The 20,516-nt window shown below is 41.4% G+C and overlaps 1 protein-coding gene across 2 annotated transcripts in view; it reads left to right on the top strand.

Annotated features, from left to right (window-relative positions):
- Kcnq5 (potassium voltage-gated channel subfamily Q member 5) overlaps window positions 1-20,516 on the top strand; it is a 557,693-nt gene that overhangs the window by 524,299 nt on the left and 12,878 nt on the right. For both annotated transcript variants that reach the window (XM_052192554.1, XM_052192553.1), the window contains one exon: window positions 4,867-4,975. In XM_052192554.1, the coding sequence (XP_052048514.1) occupies window positions 4,867-4,975 (109 nt within the window). The remainder of the gene's footprint in view (window positions 1-4,866; window positions 4,976-20,516) is intronic.

Raw genomic sequence — 20,516 nt, 5'->3', positions numbered from 1 at the left:
AGATGCCAGAGTGTGGCAGAGCCACCTTATCCGGTGTCATAAGCAGCGAAGGAAGGAATATACCTTTGGAGAATATACCGTGACTCATGACAGACAGTAACAAATCGGCCATCACTACCATTAACGGTGACTATTTCAATGTGTGTTCCCTGTGGTCCAATGACAGATGGCTTTTGTGGGTTTCCTTTTTATTAGTGTGCTGGGGTCTCTCCCACTCATACTGTAAGAAATGTACCACAATCCTGGCTGCTTTGACGTTTTGAATCTTTGAAAAAAATCTCAAAAGTGGCACCTGTGCATGTGGAAGTCAGAGGACAACCACAGGGGTCAGCCCTGCACTTTGTTTGAGACAGTCTCTTGTCCTTACCACTCTCCACCACTGAACTATATCATCTCTATTAAGGACTTTGTCCGTTTGTATGAATACCACAGTCTTTTATCCTGAGTGTGATAGACGTATAAATGGTGTTTGTATTTTGCAGGCTTTTCAAATCAAGCAGTTTGGGTACCATGACACTGTGTGGCAGGCCATCTGGCATGGTAGCTTCTAGGAATTCTCCTGTCTCTCCCTCCCACCTCTCAGTGGGAGCACTGGGCTTCTATATGAGTTCTTAAGTCATACTCAGCCACTCACAACTGTGTTGCATCTTCCCTGGCCTAATTTTAAGTTTTTTTTTTCCAGAGTCTGGATACACTTTATTTTCATTTTGATCTTTAGACTCAGCATCAGGCAATAGGGCCCAGGTACACCATGAACTCCTGTCCCCCCCACCCTCCACCCCCAGCCCCTCCCACCCCCCCACCTAATTTTAAGTTTTAATAGCCATAAAAATTTTCTCCAACTTATGTTTTTACTACTAATGCTAAAGGATTCTAAACCTATCTAATTTTGTCATTACTAGCTACTTGTATAAATTGCATAGATAAAAGTCTGTATTTTTAATTTGTGGATTTTTGTTTGTAGTACCTGAATATTTTTAGCACTTTTTAAAGTTAGTATTATTACTAGTTTCTTTTAGATAGATAGATAGATAGATAGATAGATAGATAGATAGATAGAGATTAGATAGATGATATAGATAGATGATATAGATATAGAGAAATAGAAATAGAGATAGAGACTGATGATATAGATAGATATATAGATAGATATAGATGTAGATGTACATATAGATATAGGTATAGGTATAGATATAGGTAGATAGATATAGATATATAGATATAGATATAGATATAGATACAGATACAGATACAGATACAGATACAGATACAGATACAGATACAGATACAGATATAGATATAGATATAGATATAGATATAGACATAGATAATTATTTGAAGGCTGGAGAATCAAACTCAGAACCTTGTGCTTTCTAGCCACACTCTGCAACTGAACTATATCCCCAGTCCAAAACACCTGTTGAATAATTTATTTGGCCATTTATATGGGTATCACAATTAACTGTCCTAAGCATAGTAGACACATAAATACTGCTTGTATTTGCAGGCGTTCCAATTTAAACATTGTTGGTATTATTATGATTTACTTACTATGGGCACTAATTTTCTGTCTTCATGATCAAAACTGTGACTCTCTCCATTATAATTTCTCTACTTCCCCAAACCTGCTGACACAATTCTTCTGCCGCAGAAAGAAAATAAATGTGTTCTGCTAGGTTTCTGACAATTTCATCTGAAGCTGTTCTCTACATCTGAAGATGTAAATTTCCTGTGTTGCAGTTTCCTGTGTTTTCAGCAGTCGTTTCTTTACTAGATGGATTATGAACCCTTTAGGAGTCAGGCTGGGCAGCATTGGGGGCAAGAGATAGTAACTAGACTTCCACTGAAGGCTGAATTATACACCAATTAGTGTTTCGTGGTAGCTCGAAGCCTTCTCATCACCAATTCATCCGAGGATTTGCTTTCTAGATGTAGGCATTTCCTGTTGTCTTGTGAAGTACTTATATTGTCTCAAATTGTAACTCTGAAAAACATATCCACAGCAAACACACACACACACACGAGAGAGAGAGAGAGAGAGAGAGAGAGAGAGAGAGAGAGAGAGAGAGAGAGAGAGAGAGAGAGAGAATAGAAAATCATTAAAAACACCCTCTTCAGCAGCTGTGGCTCAGAAAGTCCTTGTCGTTAGCCCAACCGTGGTCAGTGTTCCTTGCTGCCGGCTGCACTTGGATTTCTCTACAATCTGAAAAAATGATTGTGTTTTCTCTGGTGCCTGTGTCTGGTGGCAGTATGGGTGTACTGGATTAGCATCGGGGCCTCCAGCAATCGGGTAACTGCTTTGTGGCCAGCCCGGGTACCATTTCTGCTGTTTGGCCTCTACCAGTGCTGATCTTAGGGCAGCCTTGGAATTGGCTTTTTTTTTTTCCTACTCCCATGTTCTAAAATGCAGCCAGGGCTGAAACCAACTGTACCACTTCGAAATTGCCAGAAGGGACTGAGTCTTAAAAGGCAGCTTACTAAGAGAAAGAACTAGAAATTACCTGTCCTTTCATAAACACCTGTTTCTCATGAAACACCTTGGTATTAGAGTGTTTCATGAGGGAAATATAGTTTAGATATGTTTCCAGAATTCCTTTAGCTGCATTTTATATTTTTATTCTTTTTCTGTGCCAGGGATGAATAGCACACGGCAGGAAGATTGTCCAGCGCCACAGGGCATTTGGGGCACCTCCTTCGACTGACGCTTGGACACTATGCCTATGCTTTTTCAGATGTTTGAGAATACTACGGACTCGTGTTCTCTAATAATCTACCAAATTCTCACAGTCCAGCCTGTGAGGGGAGATCACAGATCCAGCCTCCACTGGAGATTACCCATCCCCAGCTGCTCAATAGGCATAAAGGGTTCTAAGCTGTTAGGAACCATAAGGCCTTTAATGAATTATTAACTTTACTAGAAAGAAACTTGATATCCCAAGATACAAATGAAGCAAAATAGTGTTGTCTTTCTCATTTTAGGGGGCCTTGGAATAAGGATGAGAATAACATCTCAGTTAGCTCCCTAGTTCCGCACTCACCAACAGAGATATGTTTGATGCTTATTTGCTCTAATAAAACCTACCCAGAGGGCAGAAATGAGGGCTGGTGAGATAGCTACGCCAATAACAGTTGCTTGCTGTCACATTTATAGCCTGAGTTTGATCCCCAGAACCCTCCTAACAGAAGGAAAGGATCAACTCCTACAGGTTATTCTCTGGACTTCACATACATGTTAACACGTACATGTCGCGCACACACACACACAAACACACACACACAGAGAGAGAGGGGGGGAGAGAGAGAGAGAGAGAGAGAGAGAGAGAGAGAGAGAGAGAGAGAGAGAGAGATGATTATTGAATTTGTGCCTGAATCTTTGAGTTATAAAATGGTATGGTAAATCTGACCAGTAAGACACATCTGAATATAAATACAGTTGGTATCTAACTCTCATTTTCAGTCTAGACTTCCTCCCACCAAGGTTGTTGGACCGTGTGTCTTCTAGCCATCTAGGCTGGGGTTGAAGAAGTACAGCAGTAACCCGGGAGATAACTGTCATGGGATCATTTGGGAGAGTCCCAGCTCCATCTTGAGTCAGCCATGAGCACTGGTTTTATTACGTGCACTTTGCAGTTACTGTGACAACCCCCATGTAATGTTCCGGGGAGGGAATCAGCTCCCTTTAAGAATGCAGTCCCTGGTAAGGGGGTGGTGCTCCAGGAGATGGCCTATTATACCCACATACATTCTGGGATTGCTGAGTGGCCTCAATGGGGAAAAACAACATGCAGTTGGCAGTGAGCAGGGCAGGGGGCAGGTGGAATAGTGGATCAAGGAAAAACTAGGACTGAAGGAATAGGAGATCATACTTGACCAAAACAAGCCCTGTCAGCCAGCTAGTCTACATGTGTTACCTGTCTACCAATCTTCTCTTTCCCTTGTATATTCTTCCTAGAAGCTCCCTCATATGTACACATCCAGAGCTCCTATAGGGTATAAAGTTCCTCAGCACACAGTCAAGGCAATTAGACTGCTCTAAGCTGGATCTTCAGGTTAATGAAGTATGTGCACACAGCCATATGAAAGGAATAGTAATACAGAAGAGAAGCCAGAGGCCAGGAGGGCAGGCAAAAGGCATACATGGGAAGATGTCAAAAGAACAGCTCTGCATGTGTCACTTTAGTCTTCCTGTGTCCTTGGAGAAGGTCCCTAGCCTTCTGGGACTTACTCCCACCCTGTGAAAAGCCAGGGGTAATAATAGACACACATTTCCAAATGTTACAATTAACCAAAAAGTTCATCTGTTTGGTTTATATGGAACTGATTTTCATATGCAAAGTGCTCTTCTCTGAGCCTTGGTTGTAGCTGCTCAAGCAAGTGTTCTCAAGACACTTTCCCATTGCCAGGCCAGCGAGAAATAAGTAGTCAGCCTTCTCGCCTTCTCCGGTCTGCTGCTTAAGTAACTGGTTCAGCCACAGGCTAATGAGATCAGTGTCGTGGGATCTGAGCTCTATATAGGCAGACTAATGAATTTAAGAGTCCAAAGACAGTTTCCTCGACTCTAAACGGCTGCAATTTAAATAACAGCTATTAGCTTTCAAGGATTGGGCAAAAAGCAGGAGTGGATCAACACAAACTCATCACTACCATCCTCCAGGCGGAGAACAAGCCAGGAAAATGTGTCCCCGCCAAATCACCAACCATGTGGATGAGTTTGTAGAAGGACTTGGCAACACCGATGCCTGGGCTTCTACCTCGTCAGCTGATTATATGTTCGGTCTGCAAGTGTCCCCACCTTTCCTAGGTGAGACAAACCCGGTATGTCCTAGGCAGAAACTGTCGGTGTTCAGTTGTGCTTGTCTCTTGCAGCCGACACAGCCCTTGGCATTGACGATGTATATGATGAGAAAGGATGCCAGTGTGATGTGTCAGTGGAGGACCTCACCCCACCACTTAAAACTGTCATCCGAGCAATCAGGTGGGTAAAACCTGTGAACAAACCGTGCGTTCTGGCTGGTCTCTGATTCTTTGAATTACTGTGGGGCTCTTTTGTTTTCTTTCTCTTTTTTTCCAACCAGGTAAGTTTCCTGGGACAACTGTTTCCCCTTGGTGTGTTCACCCACATGCCTTTTAACTCACTAAGTATTTTTTTTTCTTCATAAGGAACAGTACTGCATGCAACATGAAATATGTTAAAAAGGTGGGTGGGATTTGAAAAGCTAAGCAACCAGTGTACAGTGTTGTATTTGTTGCTTGCGGGACATTTGGTTTATTGATGCAACAAGAACTAGATTTTTTTTCAATTATTTTATGCCTTTTATTCAATAATATATGTTCCATATTTTGTACCAAAAGAAAACCCCTCTAGGCTATTTGGAATAAGGTTGAGCTCTGACCATTGGAAGCCTGAGGTACTGTGCAGTGGCTCTTTCCATTCTGAAAGTATTTGTTCATACAAGAGGGCTCTTAATCTGGTTCCTGTACAATGACAAAACGCTAAGGGAGGACCCATATCAACTCCAGTTCATATCAGTGCAGTTAATTGTTTGCTTATAGCATGATGTTAGATGTGTCTTTGTGATATATATATATGATATATGCCATTGATATATATATATATGATATGTGATATATACATATATATATATACACACACACACACGTGCATGTGTGTGTGTGTGTGTGTGTGTGTGTGTGTCAAAGGGTAGTGATGGGGCTTCAAGGTGAAGAACACTGGTTCCTCTTCCAGGGGACCCATTTAATTCCTCCACATACCCACATCGCTGCTCACTGTAATTTCAGTTGCAGTGGATCCAATGCCCTCTTCTAGCCTTCTCAGGTACAAGGCACTTGTATACAGCACAGAAAAACGTGCAGGCAAAGCACCTATATCCATATACTAGCTGGTTTTGTATGTCAACTTGATACAGGGTGGAGCTACCACAAAGCAAGAAGCCTCCCTTGAGGAAATGCCTCCATGAGATCCAGTTGTAAGGCATTTTCTCAATTAGTGATCAAGTGGGGAGGATTCCTTGTGGGTGGGGCCATCCCTGGGCTGATAGTCTTGGGTTCTATAAGAGAGCAGGCTGAACAAGCCAGGGGAAGCAAGCCAGAAAGTAACATCCCTCCATGGCCTCTGCATCAGCTCCTGCCTCCAGGTTCCTGCCTTATGTGTGAGTTCTAGTCCTGACTTCCATTGGTGATGAACAGCAATATGGAAGTGTAAGCTGAATAAACTCTTTCCTCCCCAACTTGCTTATTGATCATAATGTTTTGTGCAGGAATACAAAACTTCACTAAGACAACACAAAAGAAAATTTTTTTTAATTTCAAAAGGGAATGATGAGGACCTAGAAAGGCCTTGTCCAATACTGTAACTACTTGTTTTTAGAAGAGTATTTTAATTTGAATTAATTAAAATATAGAAGACAGTTTAAAATTCAGGCTGCTCAGCTAACTCAGTTATACAATACACTCTTGAAATGTTTAGTGGCCATGGGCACCCATAGTTAGTGACAACCATATTGAACCAAAACAAAAAACAAAAAAAACAAAAACCCCAGCAACATTCTATCATCACAGGAAGTTGATCTAAACAGTACTGCTCTGTAAGCCACCTTTAGATTCTGTACATGCATTGACTACGTCCACCACAGGCCCTAACATAACGAACGGTAGGAGAGTTAGTTCACAAAGCCATCTGACTTGCAACACGTGCATTAACTCTTATCTGGCAGAAGCAGATCAGGCTCTGCAGAAGTCATCCTTAATACAGTCTGTGGCATTTCCACAGAGCTTCTGAAGCGCTCTCCCTTCTGCTTCACAACCTGCAATAAAAGGATCGTGGGCTGCAAGAACGGGAAGGAGATAGGTCTATTCTGCTGTCTTAAGCACTTTAGCAACAGTTTAAGATTTACAATTTCGCCCTTCCTGAAATCGGCTGAAGTTTGTAAAGACTTTTGCAGAATGCTGTTGTTTTTCAGAGCTCTTTCTTAATCCCTCCACACCCCCCACCCCACCCCCACTTCCACCCTTTTTTTTTTTTCTGTTGACTGTTTGGTCAGGATTTTATTTTTTTTATTTACTTATGTATTTTTTATGTATATGAGTTTTCCATCTTCTTATATGCTTGCATGCCGGAAGTGGGCACCAGCTCCCATTATAGATGGTTTTAAGCCAGCCACCATGTGGTTGCTGAGAATTGAACTCAAGACCTCTGTAGGAGCAGCCAACATTCTTAACCTCTGAGCCATCTCCCCAACCTGGGATTTTGTACTTTTGTTTGGATTTTGTTTGGTTGGTTTTTTTTGTTGTTGTTGTTGCTTTTTTTTTTTTTTTTTTTTTTTTTTAAGGACAAGGTCTCATTGTAGCTCAGGATGGTCACAAATGCAAACATACTATGTAGCTGAGGATAGTCTTAAACGTCTGCCTCTACCTCCTTAAGTCTGGCATTTCAAGTGTTTGGCATCACGCCTAGCTTGGTTCTTATTTGTACAAGGGGGTGGTTTGTATGTAACTGTATGGTGTGGAGGGAATCTATGTACATGTACAAAAGCCAGGGGGAAGATGTCATATGTCCTGATCTATCACTACCATGAGACAGGGTCTCCTTTTAAATCTGCAGCTCATCCCATTTTTTGTTAGAATATCTGGTCAACATACCCCAGCATGTCTCCTGTTTTTACATTCAACCTATCCCCTGCTGTTGCTGCTACCAGCTGGTACAGAAACACCCGGTTTAGATGATGTAATCCGAACTCTGGTCCTCTGCTTGGGCAACTGTTCTTACCTACTGAGGAGCCATCTCCTCAGTGCTAAGTCCTTATTTTTAACTAGACTTCATGATTTAGGTATCTACTCTGTGTGTGTGTGTGTGTGTGTGTGTGTGTGTGTGTGTGTGTGTGTCTGTCTGTGTGTGTGTGTGTGTGTGTGTGTGTGTGTCTGTGTGTCTGTGTGCCTGTGTATGTGTATTTTGAGGCTCATGGTGAGGATAACTAGGGGATATTTTTCTCCCCTATATTCTGATTCTGCCTGAAGTTGTTGAAATCACTCCTAAGTTCCATTTAAAATAATTAGATACAGTAGGAAGTTAAAAGCCAGGACAATAAAGGGTTTAACAGCGGTATGAAATTACTCATCCATGAAGCATGTAACATAAGGATACATGATTCAGAAGCTGAAGAAATGCTTAGCAGTTAAAGGCACATGCTACTCTTACAGAGATTTCTCCTAAATCTTACCCAAACGTGCCTTTTTGGTGGAGTATTAATTGCATAAATAAGTTCAAATTCAGCTGGCTAAGAAGTCTGCCAAACATACCCACGTCTTACGACTCACCTGAAATGGTGTTTTATGTGTTTTTTTCGTGGAAAGGTACATATTTCTCCATAAGTGAATGTTTTTACCTCTAAGAGTGGAGACTTTACTTACTTGGAGGAAGCTATCTAAATCTTATTAATTATTCAGTTCAAACTGCCATTTTCACATATTCATGAAAATTAATTTCTATGTAGCTAAAGCTAATGAAGAAGTAAGTTTATTGATAAGCTATATAGCATTCGGCCCATTTGCCTTGGACCATTTCATGGTAAGATACCTGTTTTCAGGTCACTGTTTGAAAAACCTCACCCACACACAAACCATAACAGCCAAGTTGTGAAATCATTTCTGGATGATCATAGAACAACTTGATGGGTCAGGAAACTGAAATATATACAGCACGGAGTACTTCATAGTACATAATACTTCATAGTACTTCATAGTACATAGAACATAATACCTCATAGTACTTCATAGCACGGAGTACAGTCATAAAGGAAGAATGAAATGCCGTGTACATGACCTGGGCTGCATGTTAAGTGACATAGCCAGACCCTCAGAAAGACTGCTCTGGTGTGCTTCCTCTCATACGCAGAAACTACGTTTCAAACGATACCTGAAGTTTGTAGGAGAGACAATTTAAAGAAGGAGGGGGGCTGGTAATGGGAAGAAAAGTCCATGAGATGTTGACAAATATCAAATATTATTAGAGTCAATTATATTTGTGTATGAAGATATCATAATAGAAACAGTTATTTTATATGATTGATGCATTAGATGAAAAAACAGAAGAAAAAAACTGTATATAAATGACTTTGACATTGTCTTCCAAAATGCAGACATTCTGATCATTTAGGTACTTGTCTAGTGATAGTTATATCTCATGCTTGTATTGGTATTGCAATCTCTATAGAAGTTATGAGTCAGGGCCTGGTGACATGGCTCTGTGGTTAAGAGCTTTGCTGCTCTTACGAAGGACCCATGTTCAGTTTAGAACACCCAAATTAAGTGGCACACAGCTGATCATAAGGCCAGTTCTGGGAGATCTAACGCCCTCTTATGACCTCCATGGGCACCCGCACACATGTGCACATATCCACACAGAGACTAATAATACTCATTTAAGAAACCATGAATACTTGGCAAATTCACACAAGAAAATGAGTGTATGGTTTATATTTGTTTTAACAAATGTTTGAAAGTTTTAGCAGTGCAACTAGATGCTTATTTTAAAATCTCAGAGTGATAACCTATTAAAAATGCAAAAAAAAGTTGTATCACTTGCACTTACAGTGGGCTAGGTTACTGCTCGGATATACACACCAAGACAACTCGAAAGTATTACTTAAAGAATGATGCATTTGGGGAACTTGCTTTACTCACTAGGCAACGTGGTGTTTATACGCTTCTTACTCTTGTGGTCGTCACAGAATCACTACATCTAGGATGAGAGCAACTCTTAATGAGATCCTCAGTGGCCATCGTTCGTGCACAAGCTGGTTTTACATATGCAAGAACATGTGTGTCTTTTCACATAATCATCTCAGAGGCAGAGCTCCCACCTAGCGTGTGCGAATTCCCTGGAATTGATCCCCAGGACCACAAAGCAAAAATCTGAATGAGACCACTACGCAACATATTTTTCTGCTAAAGATAATTAAGGCCAATCCAAATGCTAGTTATTGTGAAAAACTGCAAGAGAAGCTGCTAATTTTATTATGTTCCTAATTTCTCCTAATACTTATATATGAGAATCACCGTGCCCATTAACGCTTCCCTGCAGGCAACCTTTGATATCCCAAGCCAAGCCAGCTGCTTAAAGAATCAAGTGAAATAATAAAATCAAGAGGGGAGACCGGAAAAAAAAAACTCTCTTTTTGTATATTCGTTTGCAGTACTCGGCTGCAACCCAAGGCCATGTGCATAATCAGACAAGACAAGTACAGTTGAACTACCTCCCTAGCCCCTCAAAGAATTCTTTAGCTGACTGTATCCAGGCACCATAATAGATCATCCATGCAACATCATTACTCTACCAGGCTGGCTGCTTGGGAAATTTAAAGGAACAGGATATCCTATATCCAGCACTGTGCCTCTCATAGGGCTAGTGATAGTCTTGTCCTAACAGAGCTATGGAGAAGCTTAAATAAAGTAATATTTGCAACCACTGAAACCTATACTGGGCCAATGCTAATGATTAGCCTTTGAGTTGATTGGGTTCCTTAGTGCCTTGCAATGTACCTCCTCTACTGCCCCTCCTCTCCCCTGAAAGCAAACTGTTGGTCCTTTCCTTCCTCCCTGCTTCCATGACAAGTCACATGAGAGAAATGTTTCTTTCCCTTTGTTAAGGCATGCTTCTAGTTCCCAAAATATTTACAGCCTTACACCCCTTCCCAAAAGTGTACTATGACCCCACTGAAGTTCTTGATCAATTATCTAGACCGCTAAATTATTCAGAATTGAAAGGTTATTTTTTTAAAACCTAATCAGAAGTCAGTGTCCCAAGTAGGTCTCTCCTCCCTTTCCTGATCACAGTACACACACACACACACACACACACACACACACACATCAGGTACTTCTAAAGAAGTATAAAGTTGGGCTGGAGAGATGGCTCAGTGGTTAAGAGGACTGCTCTTCCAGAGGTCCTGAGTTCAGTTCCCAGCAACCACATGGTGGCTCACAACCATGTGTTAACAGGATCTGATGGTCTCTTCTGCTGTGTGTGAAAACAGCTATAGTGGATTCATATAAATATAATAAATATATCTTTTAAAAAAGTCTAAAAAATAAAACAAAAAAAGAAGTATAAAGTTAGGTGTGGTGGTCTGCAACTCTAGCATTCAGGAGGCTAAAGAAGGAAGACAGCATGTTCAGTGCCAATCTGGCTTATATGGTGAAAAAAAGAAGAGGAAGGAGGGGTGGGCAGAAGAACAGAAGAAGGGGAGGGAGAGAAGGAAGAAGCAGAGATAAGGGCTAGCAGTGGCTTCTGTCTCTTTTGCAGAGCTCTAACTACAGAGTCTTTCCACTTCTTCCCAGGGAGTTAGTATCTAAAAATATGAGCTGGCCTACTACTGTGCCCTGGGCACAGGGATAAACAGTAACAAGGGAGACAGATCCCTGCTTACAGTCATGAGGCCCAACAAGAAAAACACAGTCAGTCGTGATGCCAAGCAGGATGGTTGGGGCATAAATCAACAGGTCTACAGGATATGGCATTCAGAGAAGGATCAAAGAAAACAAGCGTGATCTGTAGATACCAGTAAGGCTACCTAAGGGGAAGGATATAGAACATGGGTGAGCTACAACTGTAGGAAAATGCAGAGGCAGCAGTGTCCTTAGAAAGGGTATATGTTAATAGAGGGGGGTAAACCAGGGAAGTACATTAAACCTGAAGATGGATCCTGAACTATTTTAAAAAGTGAGAAATGTGTGAAGTCTTTAAATTCAGAAGCAAGTTCATCTGATGGGTGCTTTATGCTAAAGTTTGAAAAGATCCTATAATGCTTTTATATGTATAAAATATTATATGTGTATATGTGTACAATATATAATAAATATATATTATTATATTTCTTGTATATTATATATTAATATAACATTAATATAATATTTTACTTTTATATATACATGTTTATATTAACAGCACAGCATATTAAAAACCAGGCAGCCATATTAAAAGCCAGGCAGGAGTGACAACCCAACCATAATCCTTATGCTCGAGAGGCAGACACAGGGGACACATCTCAGGACACAGCTGCTAATTAAACCAGCTGGATCACTGAAGTGAGTTCAGCAGTGGCCCTGCTTGAGTAAAAATGTAGCAGGATCAAGGATGACCCCCAACTTCAACCTCTGGCTTCCTTACACATGCACTACATATCCAGGCACACAAATGTTACTACTTGTCAAGTATAATATACGTACTGGGAAATCCTAACACTCAAGAGAATCAGTTCAGAGGCAATCAGGGCTATATAGTGAGTTTGTGTCTTAAAACAAAACAAAAGAATATAAGTTACAGAATGTAGGGAAGGATAAGTAAGAAATAGGAAGAGTGGAGAATGGTATTTGTCTCAGTTAGCGTTTAACTACTGTGAACAGACACCATGACCAAGACAACTCTTATAAAGGACAACATTTAATTGGGGCTGCCTTACAGGTTCAGAGTTTCAGTCTAGTATCATCAAGGCAAGAACATGGCAGCATCTAGGCAGGCATCATACGGGAGGAGCTGAGAGTTCTTCATCTTCATCTGAAAGCTGCTAGCAGAATACTGACTTCCAGGCAGCTAGGATGAGGCTCTTAAAGCTCACACCCACAGTGACACACCAACTCCAACAAGGCCACACCTACCCCAACAAGGCCACACCCATTCCAACAAGGCCACACCCACTCCAACAAGGCCACATCTTCTAATAGTGCCACTCCCTGGGCCGAGCATATACAAACCATCACAGTATGCTTGGCTTAAGAAAAGCAACTGTTGACTTTAGCCTGCCAGCAGAGCGACTCTTTCTCTCTGGGTCTGTGTAACAGTAAACAGAAAGAGAAAAGGAATGGAGATAAACATGGTAACCATCACGGAGAGACAACTGTCTTCCCGATCTCTCATCTCAGGAAGTAAATAAATAAATAAAATTGTCTACACAGATTCCAGTGCTTGAAAGCATTCAGGAAGCCACAAAGCAAAAAAGAGAGTAAATCCAAGTGGACAGATAGATGACTGACCAACAGATGGAGGTGTAGCCAAAGATGACCTGAGCAGGAGACAGAGGTCAAATGTGCTAAATGCTGCTAAGGGCTCAGAAAGTTTGAGGAAGAAGGTCCTTGAAAAGTGTCCATCAGTGTCAAGACCCCTGAGAGGGGGAAATCGTGATAGAGGAGAGGATTTGAAGTCCGACAGCAAGCAGAGGATTTTTTTAAAAACTCCAACATTGGAATCTCTGACTCTAAGATGAACTAGGGTGTCAAGAAATCCTTTGTAACTAGCGAAGATTCTGCTCCTCTAAAATAGCTCACATCTGATCAGCCGCCGGAAGAGCCAGTGATGGCCTGTCAAACCTTCTGAAGTGGATATGCAAATCAGACCCCACTGTCACCCTAGATTACATGACAAGAGTCTTCTAGCCTTCTTTCTGCTTGACCAGTGCAGAGAGACACACATGGGACCATTCTCCCTGCCCCTTTCTCTAATGCAATCTAGACTCTGGATGCTTCTGAAGTCTCACTTTGTATTTCAGATACAAATACTCCATGGAGAAAAGGCTCTACTTGTCATTGTGCTTGTTGATGTTGTTTGTAAGTCTACAAGCTGCTTAATCATCACGAGCTGTTGATCTTGCTGATCTTTTCTTTTCTCCGTGATTTTAACAGAGGTAGTGGTTCTTTGTTTCCCAGTCACTGTTAAGACATTCTTGACAGCCGTTCTACAGTAAAGGGTGCTACCAGAAGGATGGTGTAAGGATCATTTAGCACATGTTTTTAACATCAGCTAATGTATTCCCTAGGATATTCTTTGTTTTTGTTTTGAAGATAATTATTAAAGGCCAATTTTCATTGAGGCTGAATTAAACTACTGTTCCTAACGGAGGCACCCTGTGATAGCATGCAGAGATTTTTTTTTTAAACCTTTTATTTGGTTATAATTTAAACTGAGCCTCTGTTTGTTGCTGGAACAAAATGATTTAAGAACAATAGAGTGTGTGAGCACATTTTTACTTAGTCTTTTCAGGTTTTCAAGTTTATGCAGAATTGTGTTCTCCTAGAAAAACAAAGTCCCCATATTTAGACACCAAGGTTAAGCAGACCTTGTAAGGCAAGTTAACTATTTATAGACTTGCTTGGATCTACAAGAGTCTTCTTGAGTTTTCTTTCTTAATAAGAAAATTCACTAAGCCTTCAGATCATCTTCCACAGTCTTTCAGCTAGAGAACAATAATAACTTAGGCCAAGCATGGTGGTACTTACCTTTAATCCCAGGGCTCGGGAGGTAGAGGTAAGCAGACCTCTGTGAGTTCAAGGCCAACCTTGACTACATAGTGAGTTCTAGGATATTAAGAAAGAAAGAAAGAAGAAAGAAAGAAAGAAAGAGAGAGAGAGAGAGAGAGAGAGAGAGAGAGAGAGAGAGAGAGAGAGAGAGAGAGAAAGAAAGAAAGAAAGAAAGAAAGAAAGAAAGAAAGAAAGAAAGAAAGAAAGAAAGGAGGAGGAAGGACTCTTCTGACAGAAATGAAAACATGTTCTAAGCCAGCCAACTGGTATACCTGTGCATTAGTTAAGGTTTCATTGCTGTGAAGAGACACCATGACTAAGGCAACTCTTTTTTTTTTCATTAATTTATTTATTCACTTTATATCCTAATCGTTAACCCCCCTCCCAATATGTCTCTCATATAATTCCTCCCCCCATTACCCATCCCTTCTCCTCTGAGAGTAGCCCTTGTGTATCCCCCCTACCCTGGCATATCAAGTCTCTGCAGGGATAGATGCATCTTCTCCCACTGAGAGGCAAATATTAATTGGGGCTGGCTTACAGTATCAGAGGTTTGGTTCATTTTTTGTCATGGCAGAAAGAATTGGCAGTGTGCAGGTAGACATGGTGCTGGAGGAGCCAAGTTCTACATCCCGACACAGGCAGCTGGGAGGAGACTGTCTTCTGTAGGCCAGCCAGAAGGAAGCTCTTGATCCACTGGCCAGACTTGAACACATATATGAGACCTCAAAGTCCCGATCTCACAGTGACACGCATCCTCTAACAAGGTCACACCTCCCAATAGTGCCACTTCCCATGGGCCAAGCATATTCAAACCACCACAACCTGTTTACAACCTCTAGTGAGAACAGTAGACAAACTGTATACAAGTGAGGTCAATTTGTATATCTCTACTAAAAAGTGGGGCTTCAGAGATGACTTGGTGATTAAAAGCATTTGTTGCTCTTGCAGAAGACTCATGTTCAGTTCCCAGAAGCTACTTCCCATGGCGGCTCATAACTTTCTATCACACCACTTCCAGGGGATCTGGTGCCCTCTCCTAACCTCCTGCAGGCACCGGGCATACACAAAGTACACATGAATATATCCGGGTAAAATATTTACATACATAAAATATTTTTTTAAAAAATGTTAAAAGGAAGCATGCAAACAGACTGACTGACTGACTGACTGACTGACTGACTGACTGACTGACTGACAGACTGACTGACTGAGTCAGGGCATCTAAAAATCTCTGAGACTTTCCTAATAACTAGAATCCCAGCCTGAGATGAAAGAAGGGTAAAGGAGTCTTAGCTATCTGTTTCTATAACTTGTTTTACAGGATCTTCAAAAATAAATACTTAGCCTACAAATACAAGCATATATTGTTTAATTGTGTCGAATATTAACAGGAAAACAATATAACTAATAATAGTACATATATATGGTTAAATAATAATATAACCATAATGAGAAACAACATGCATACCTACAAGAGGAGCACAAATTACCAAATCACGCTGACCTGGTTGCCTATTCGGTTGGCTCCATAAATATTACCAAACTTGAGTTAAGGCCTAAAGATTGAGAGTTTGGGGTAGGCTCGGGTTATTTGTCAATCCAAAGTCTCTATGTCACTCAAGAATAAGCATCACCACACCAGGATAGGACCCTTGATATTTGTTTCTTTACTTACATTTATTTTATTATTGAGACAGGGTTTCATTGTGTAGGCCTGGCTATCCTGAAACACTGTAGACCAGGATGATCTTGAACTCGCAGAGATCCACCTGCCTACAAGCATATGCTACCACCATCCTGGACCCTTGATTTTAAAGGTATTAGAGGCCGTGTTTCTCCTAGCAACTCACATATCAGAAAGTAGACTTTTCCAAACTCAGTAGAAAGGCTGTGAAATACAGAACAGCTGAGCATAGGACCCCAAGAAACCAAGACAAAGCAGGAAGACAGTCCAGAGAGGGACCACATATGTACTTTAGAGACAGGAGAATGTACGATCAGATACCTCAGAGATGGACATGCCGGATCCCTGTGACAAGCTGTCACCTCCAGAAGTCATATGCTACCATTTTCTGTAGTCTAGCTGAATAGTCTCTTTCCCTGCACTCTCATCGAGACCTGTGCGGCAGCTGCCTTCTGTCCACTTGCCAGCTGCCTTACTAGTCCGAAAGTGCTGTGGCTTAAGGGGCTTGTGTCTTACACTGGCTTCCTTCAGCCTTCAGCCGTGGACTATAAGGTGAGATTAACCATTTCCTCTCCAAGCAAGTGTTTATCATAACAGCAGGCAAACAAGACTGAGAATGTCATTAAATCTCTGTGGCTTAGAGTATAACTCTAAAAAAGCACTTTCCTAGTATTCATAATTCCCTGGGTCTAACCCATAGCACTACAAAGTAAAAAAATGTGTATGTATATGTGTGTGTATATGTGTACATATGTGTCTGTGTACATATATATGTATTGATGCCTAGCCTGGTTTACAGCCTGTATTTCCAAGTACTCAGACCACCTGAATCTCGGAATTTAAATCCAGCATGGGCAACATGTTGAAACTCTGTCTCAAAATAAGACTAGAAAGAAAAATAAAAAATCTCTGGGTCGTATCCCAGACCAATTAAATCAGAATTAGAGTCAGGGCCCAAAGCTCCCTGGGTGATTCCGAAGAGCAGCCAAGCTTGGGAAATAGTGCTGTCTTCACAGTCAATCAAACGCCTCTTCAGTTCACAGTCAGCTGGGCCCTCTCTGCCCTGCACATGGTTTGGCTGCTGGCCGGTCCACCCATCTGTTGGTGGCAGCACTAGTCACTGCTGCTTCTGTTTTCCCATGATTCTTCCCTCTGCATATTCATGTCTTCACCCTGATTTAGAGCTGCTGGAAGGAGACTCTTGTGAGATTTTATAACTCATGGCAACACAACAAACGCACCTACGTTTCCTTAGATCCTCAGAAGCACACATGTGCTTGTGTGTATTTATAGATATATTCTACCCGGAGTTTTAACTTTTCTGTATGTAGTTCCTTAGTTCTCAGAAAATGTGTGAGCAGGCTTCTCCAGTTTCTGGAAGAGGGGGCCAATTCAGGATCTGTGGTGAATCTTTAGCACCCTCTAGTGGTGTTGCTGGAGCACTTCAGGTTTTTTTTTCATTTTTTTTATTTTTATTTTTATTTTATTCGATATATTTTTTATTTACATTTCAAATGATTTCCCCTTTTCTGGTCCCCCACTCCCCGAAAGTCACATAAGCCCCCTTCTCTCCCCCTGTTCTCCCACCCACCCCTTCCCACTTCCCTGTTCTGGTTTTGCCTTATACTGCTACACTGAGTCTTTCCAGAACCAGGGGCCACTCCTCCGTTCTTCTTGTACCTCATTTGATGTGTGGATTATGTTTTGGGTATTCCAGTTTTCCAGGCTAATATCCACTTATTAGTGAGTGCATACCATGATTGATCTTTTGAGACTGGGTTACCTCACTTAGTATGATGTTCTCCAGCTCCATCCATTTGCCTAAGAATTTCATGAATTCATTGTTTCTAATGGCTGAATAGTACTCCATTGTGTAGATATACCACATTTTTTGCATCCATTCTTCTGTTGAGGGATACCTGGGTTCTTTCCAGCTTCTGGCTATTATAAATAGGGCTGCTATGAACATAGTGGAGCATGTATCCTTATTACATGATGGGGAATCCTCTGGGTATATGCCCAGGAGTGGTATAGCAGGATCTTTCGGAAGTGACATGCCCAGTTTTCTGAGGAACCGCCAGACTGATTTCCAGAGTGGTTGTACCAATTTGCAACCCCACCAGCAGTGGAGGAGTGTTCCTCTTTCTCCACATCCGCGCCAACACCTGCTGTCTCCTGAGTTTTTAATCATAGCCGTTCTGACTGGTGTAAGGTGAAATCCCAGGGTTGTTTTGATTTGCATTTCCCTGATGACTAATGAAGTTGAGCATTTTTTAAGATGTTTCTCCGCCATCCAAATTTCTTCAGGTAAGAATTCTTTATTTAACTCTGTACCCCATTTTTAATAGGGTTATTTGGTTTTCTGGGGTCTAACTTCTTGAGTTCTTTATATATATTGGATATTAGCCCTCTATCTGATGTAGGGTTGGTGAAGATCTTTTCCCAATTTGTTGGTTGCCGATTTGTCCTTTTGATGGTGTCCTTTGCTTTACAGAAACTTTGTAATTTTATGAGGTCTACCTAAATGACCCAAAAAACTCCACTAGAGAACTCCTACAGCTGATAAACAGCTTCAGTAAAGTGGCAGGTTATAAAATCAACTCAAGCAAATCAGTAGCCTTCCTATACTCAAAGGATAAGCAGGCTGAGAAAGAAATTAGGGAAATGACACTCTTCACAATAGCCACAAACAGTATAAAGTACCTTGGTGTGACTCTAACCAAACATGTGAAAGATCTATACGACAAGAACTTCAGGTCTCTGAAGAAGGAAATTGAAGAAGACCTCAGAAAATGGAAAAACCTCCCATGCTCATGGATCAGCAGGATTAATATAGTTAAAATGGCCATTTTGCCAAAAGCAATATACAGATTCAACGCAATACCCATCAAAATCCCAACTTAATTCTTCATAAAGTTAGAAAGAGCAATTCTCAAATTCATCTGGAATAACAAAAAACCCAGGAGCACTTCAGTTTTGTTCAACAGGCTCACTGCTCCTCTTGATGACCAACAGCAGACAAAGAAGAATCCTTAGCTCTTGTCTGTTGCATTCGCCCTAGGATGCAACTCACTCCTGTGAAGAGGAGAATCCGCTGAGTGTAACTGACTTCTCAGCCCTTTATGGAGGGGACCCTAGAGGCCGGCCAGGGATCGCCATAAGAACAGGCCATTCACTTGGCAAAGGTTTATGGAGGCTGCTGTGTGTGCGTGGAAGAGCTTCCTGGTACGGCAAAGTGCCAATGTGTTAAGACCGTAGGAAACTGTAATTATTGAGGGCTTAACTCTGGACTCAAGCTGACACATTTCCTAGCCTATGCTTGGTAGTCCTTTATCTATGAGCCAAGGGACTTGACCTCTCTCTGTACTAAGGGTCCTTATCCTCAAAATAATTATACACCTCACTCTGAGTATATTAAGAAGTGCAGTCTAATACAATCTTCACCCTAATGATTAAATATATTTTAAAGGCCCTAATTTTGCCCTGGGGCAATGTCCCCAAACATCCTCTCCCTGCCCCCACAACCAGGCAATGCACAAGCTATTGCCACTTCTTTAGTAAACAAGGAAGAAATCTTTGACCTCTTTGACAACCCAGTTTATAGACTTTCACGTATTCCTGCCTTCTTAGCCCTTCCTCATAGATCCTATCTAAAGGCAGGGTAGGAAATGACAGCTAGGTAGAAACTCTAACCCAAAGTTCATTTGGTGCAAATTCAGTGTCAGTGGGTCAGAGCTGCATTTGTTTGTTTTCTCTGGGGGTTTGTCTTTCAGGCACAAACTATAGGACATGTAGGACACACAACTTTTGTTTGTTTGTTTGTTTGTTTTTTGAGACAGGTTTTCTCTGTGTAGCCCTGGCTGTCCTGGAACTCCCTCTATAGACCAGGCTGGCCTCAAACTCAGAAATTTGCCTGTCTCTGCCTTCCAAGTGCTTAAAGGATTAAAGGCATGCGCCACCACTGCCTAGATGGACACACAACTTTCACCTGTTGCCCTTTCACCTAGAATTCCTTCTTGCCCTTCATCTGGGTTGTTTAGTTTCTGTATTTACACCCACCTATGTTGGGAGAGGGAAGTCAGAATTTCCAGGCTAGCCCAAGACACAAAATCAGCCTTCACCCTCTACCAACCAACCCAGGACTTCCCAAACCCCAGGTCTTTCCTACTTCTCTTATTCTGACAGATAAAAGTCATCTTAGTATCTTAAATACAATGGTCTTGGAGAGGCGAATAAATGAATAATTAAAAGACCTTTCAAATTCATAGTTGAATAGCTTTTCTTAGCTGCTGAGCCATCTCCCCAGCCCCTGAATAGCTTTTCTTAAGAAGTTCCCCTCAAGCTAGTGCACATGCCAGCACTCAGGAGGCAAAGGTAGGCAGATCTCTGAGAGTTCAAGTTCAACTTGCTCTACAGAGTGAGTTCCAGGACAGGCGGGGTTACCAGAGAAGCCCTGTCTTGAAACACACACACACACAAAGATAATTCCTTAATTTTCAACAATCTCATTTCTTCCTACAAT

This window comes from Apodemus sylvaticus, chromosome 9 (assembly GCF_947179515.1).
Source record: "Apodemus sylvaticus chromosome 9, mApoSyl1.1, whole genome shotgun sequence".
NCBI lineage: Eukaryota > Metazoa > Chordata > Mammalia > Rodentia > Muridae > Apodemus > Apodemus sylvaticus.
Note: the sequence above shows the minus strand (reverse complement) of the source record. Positions and strands in the feature narration are given on the sequence as shown.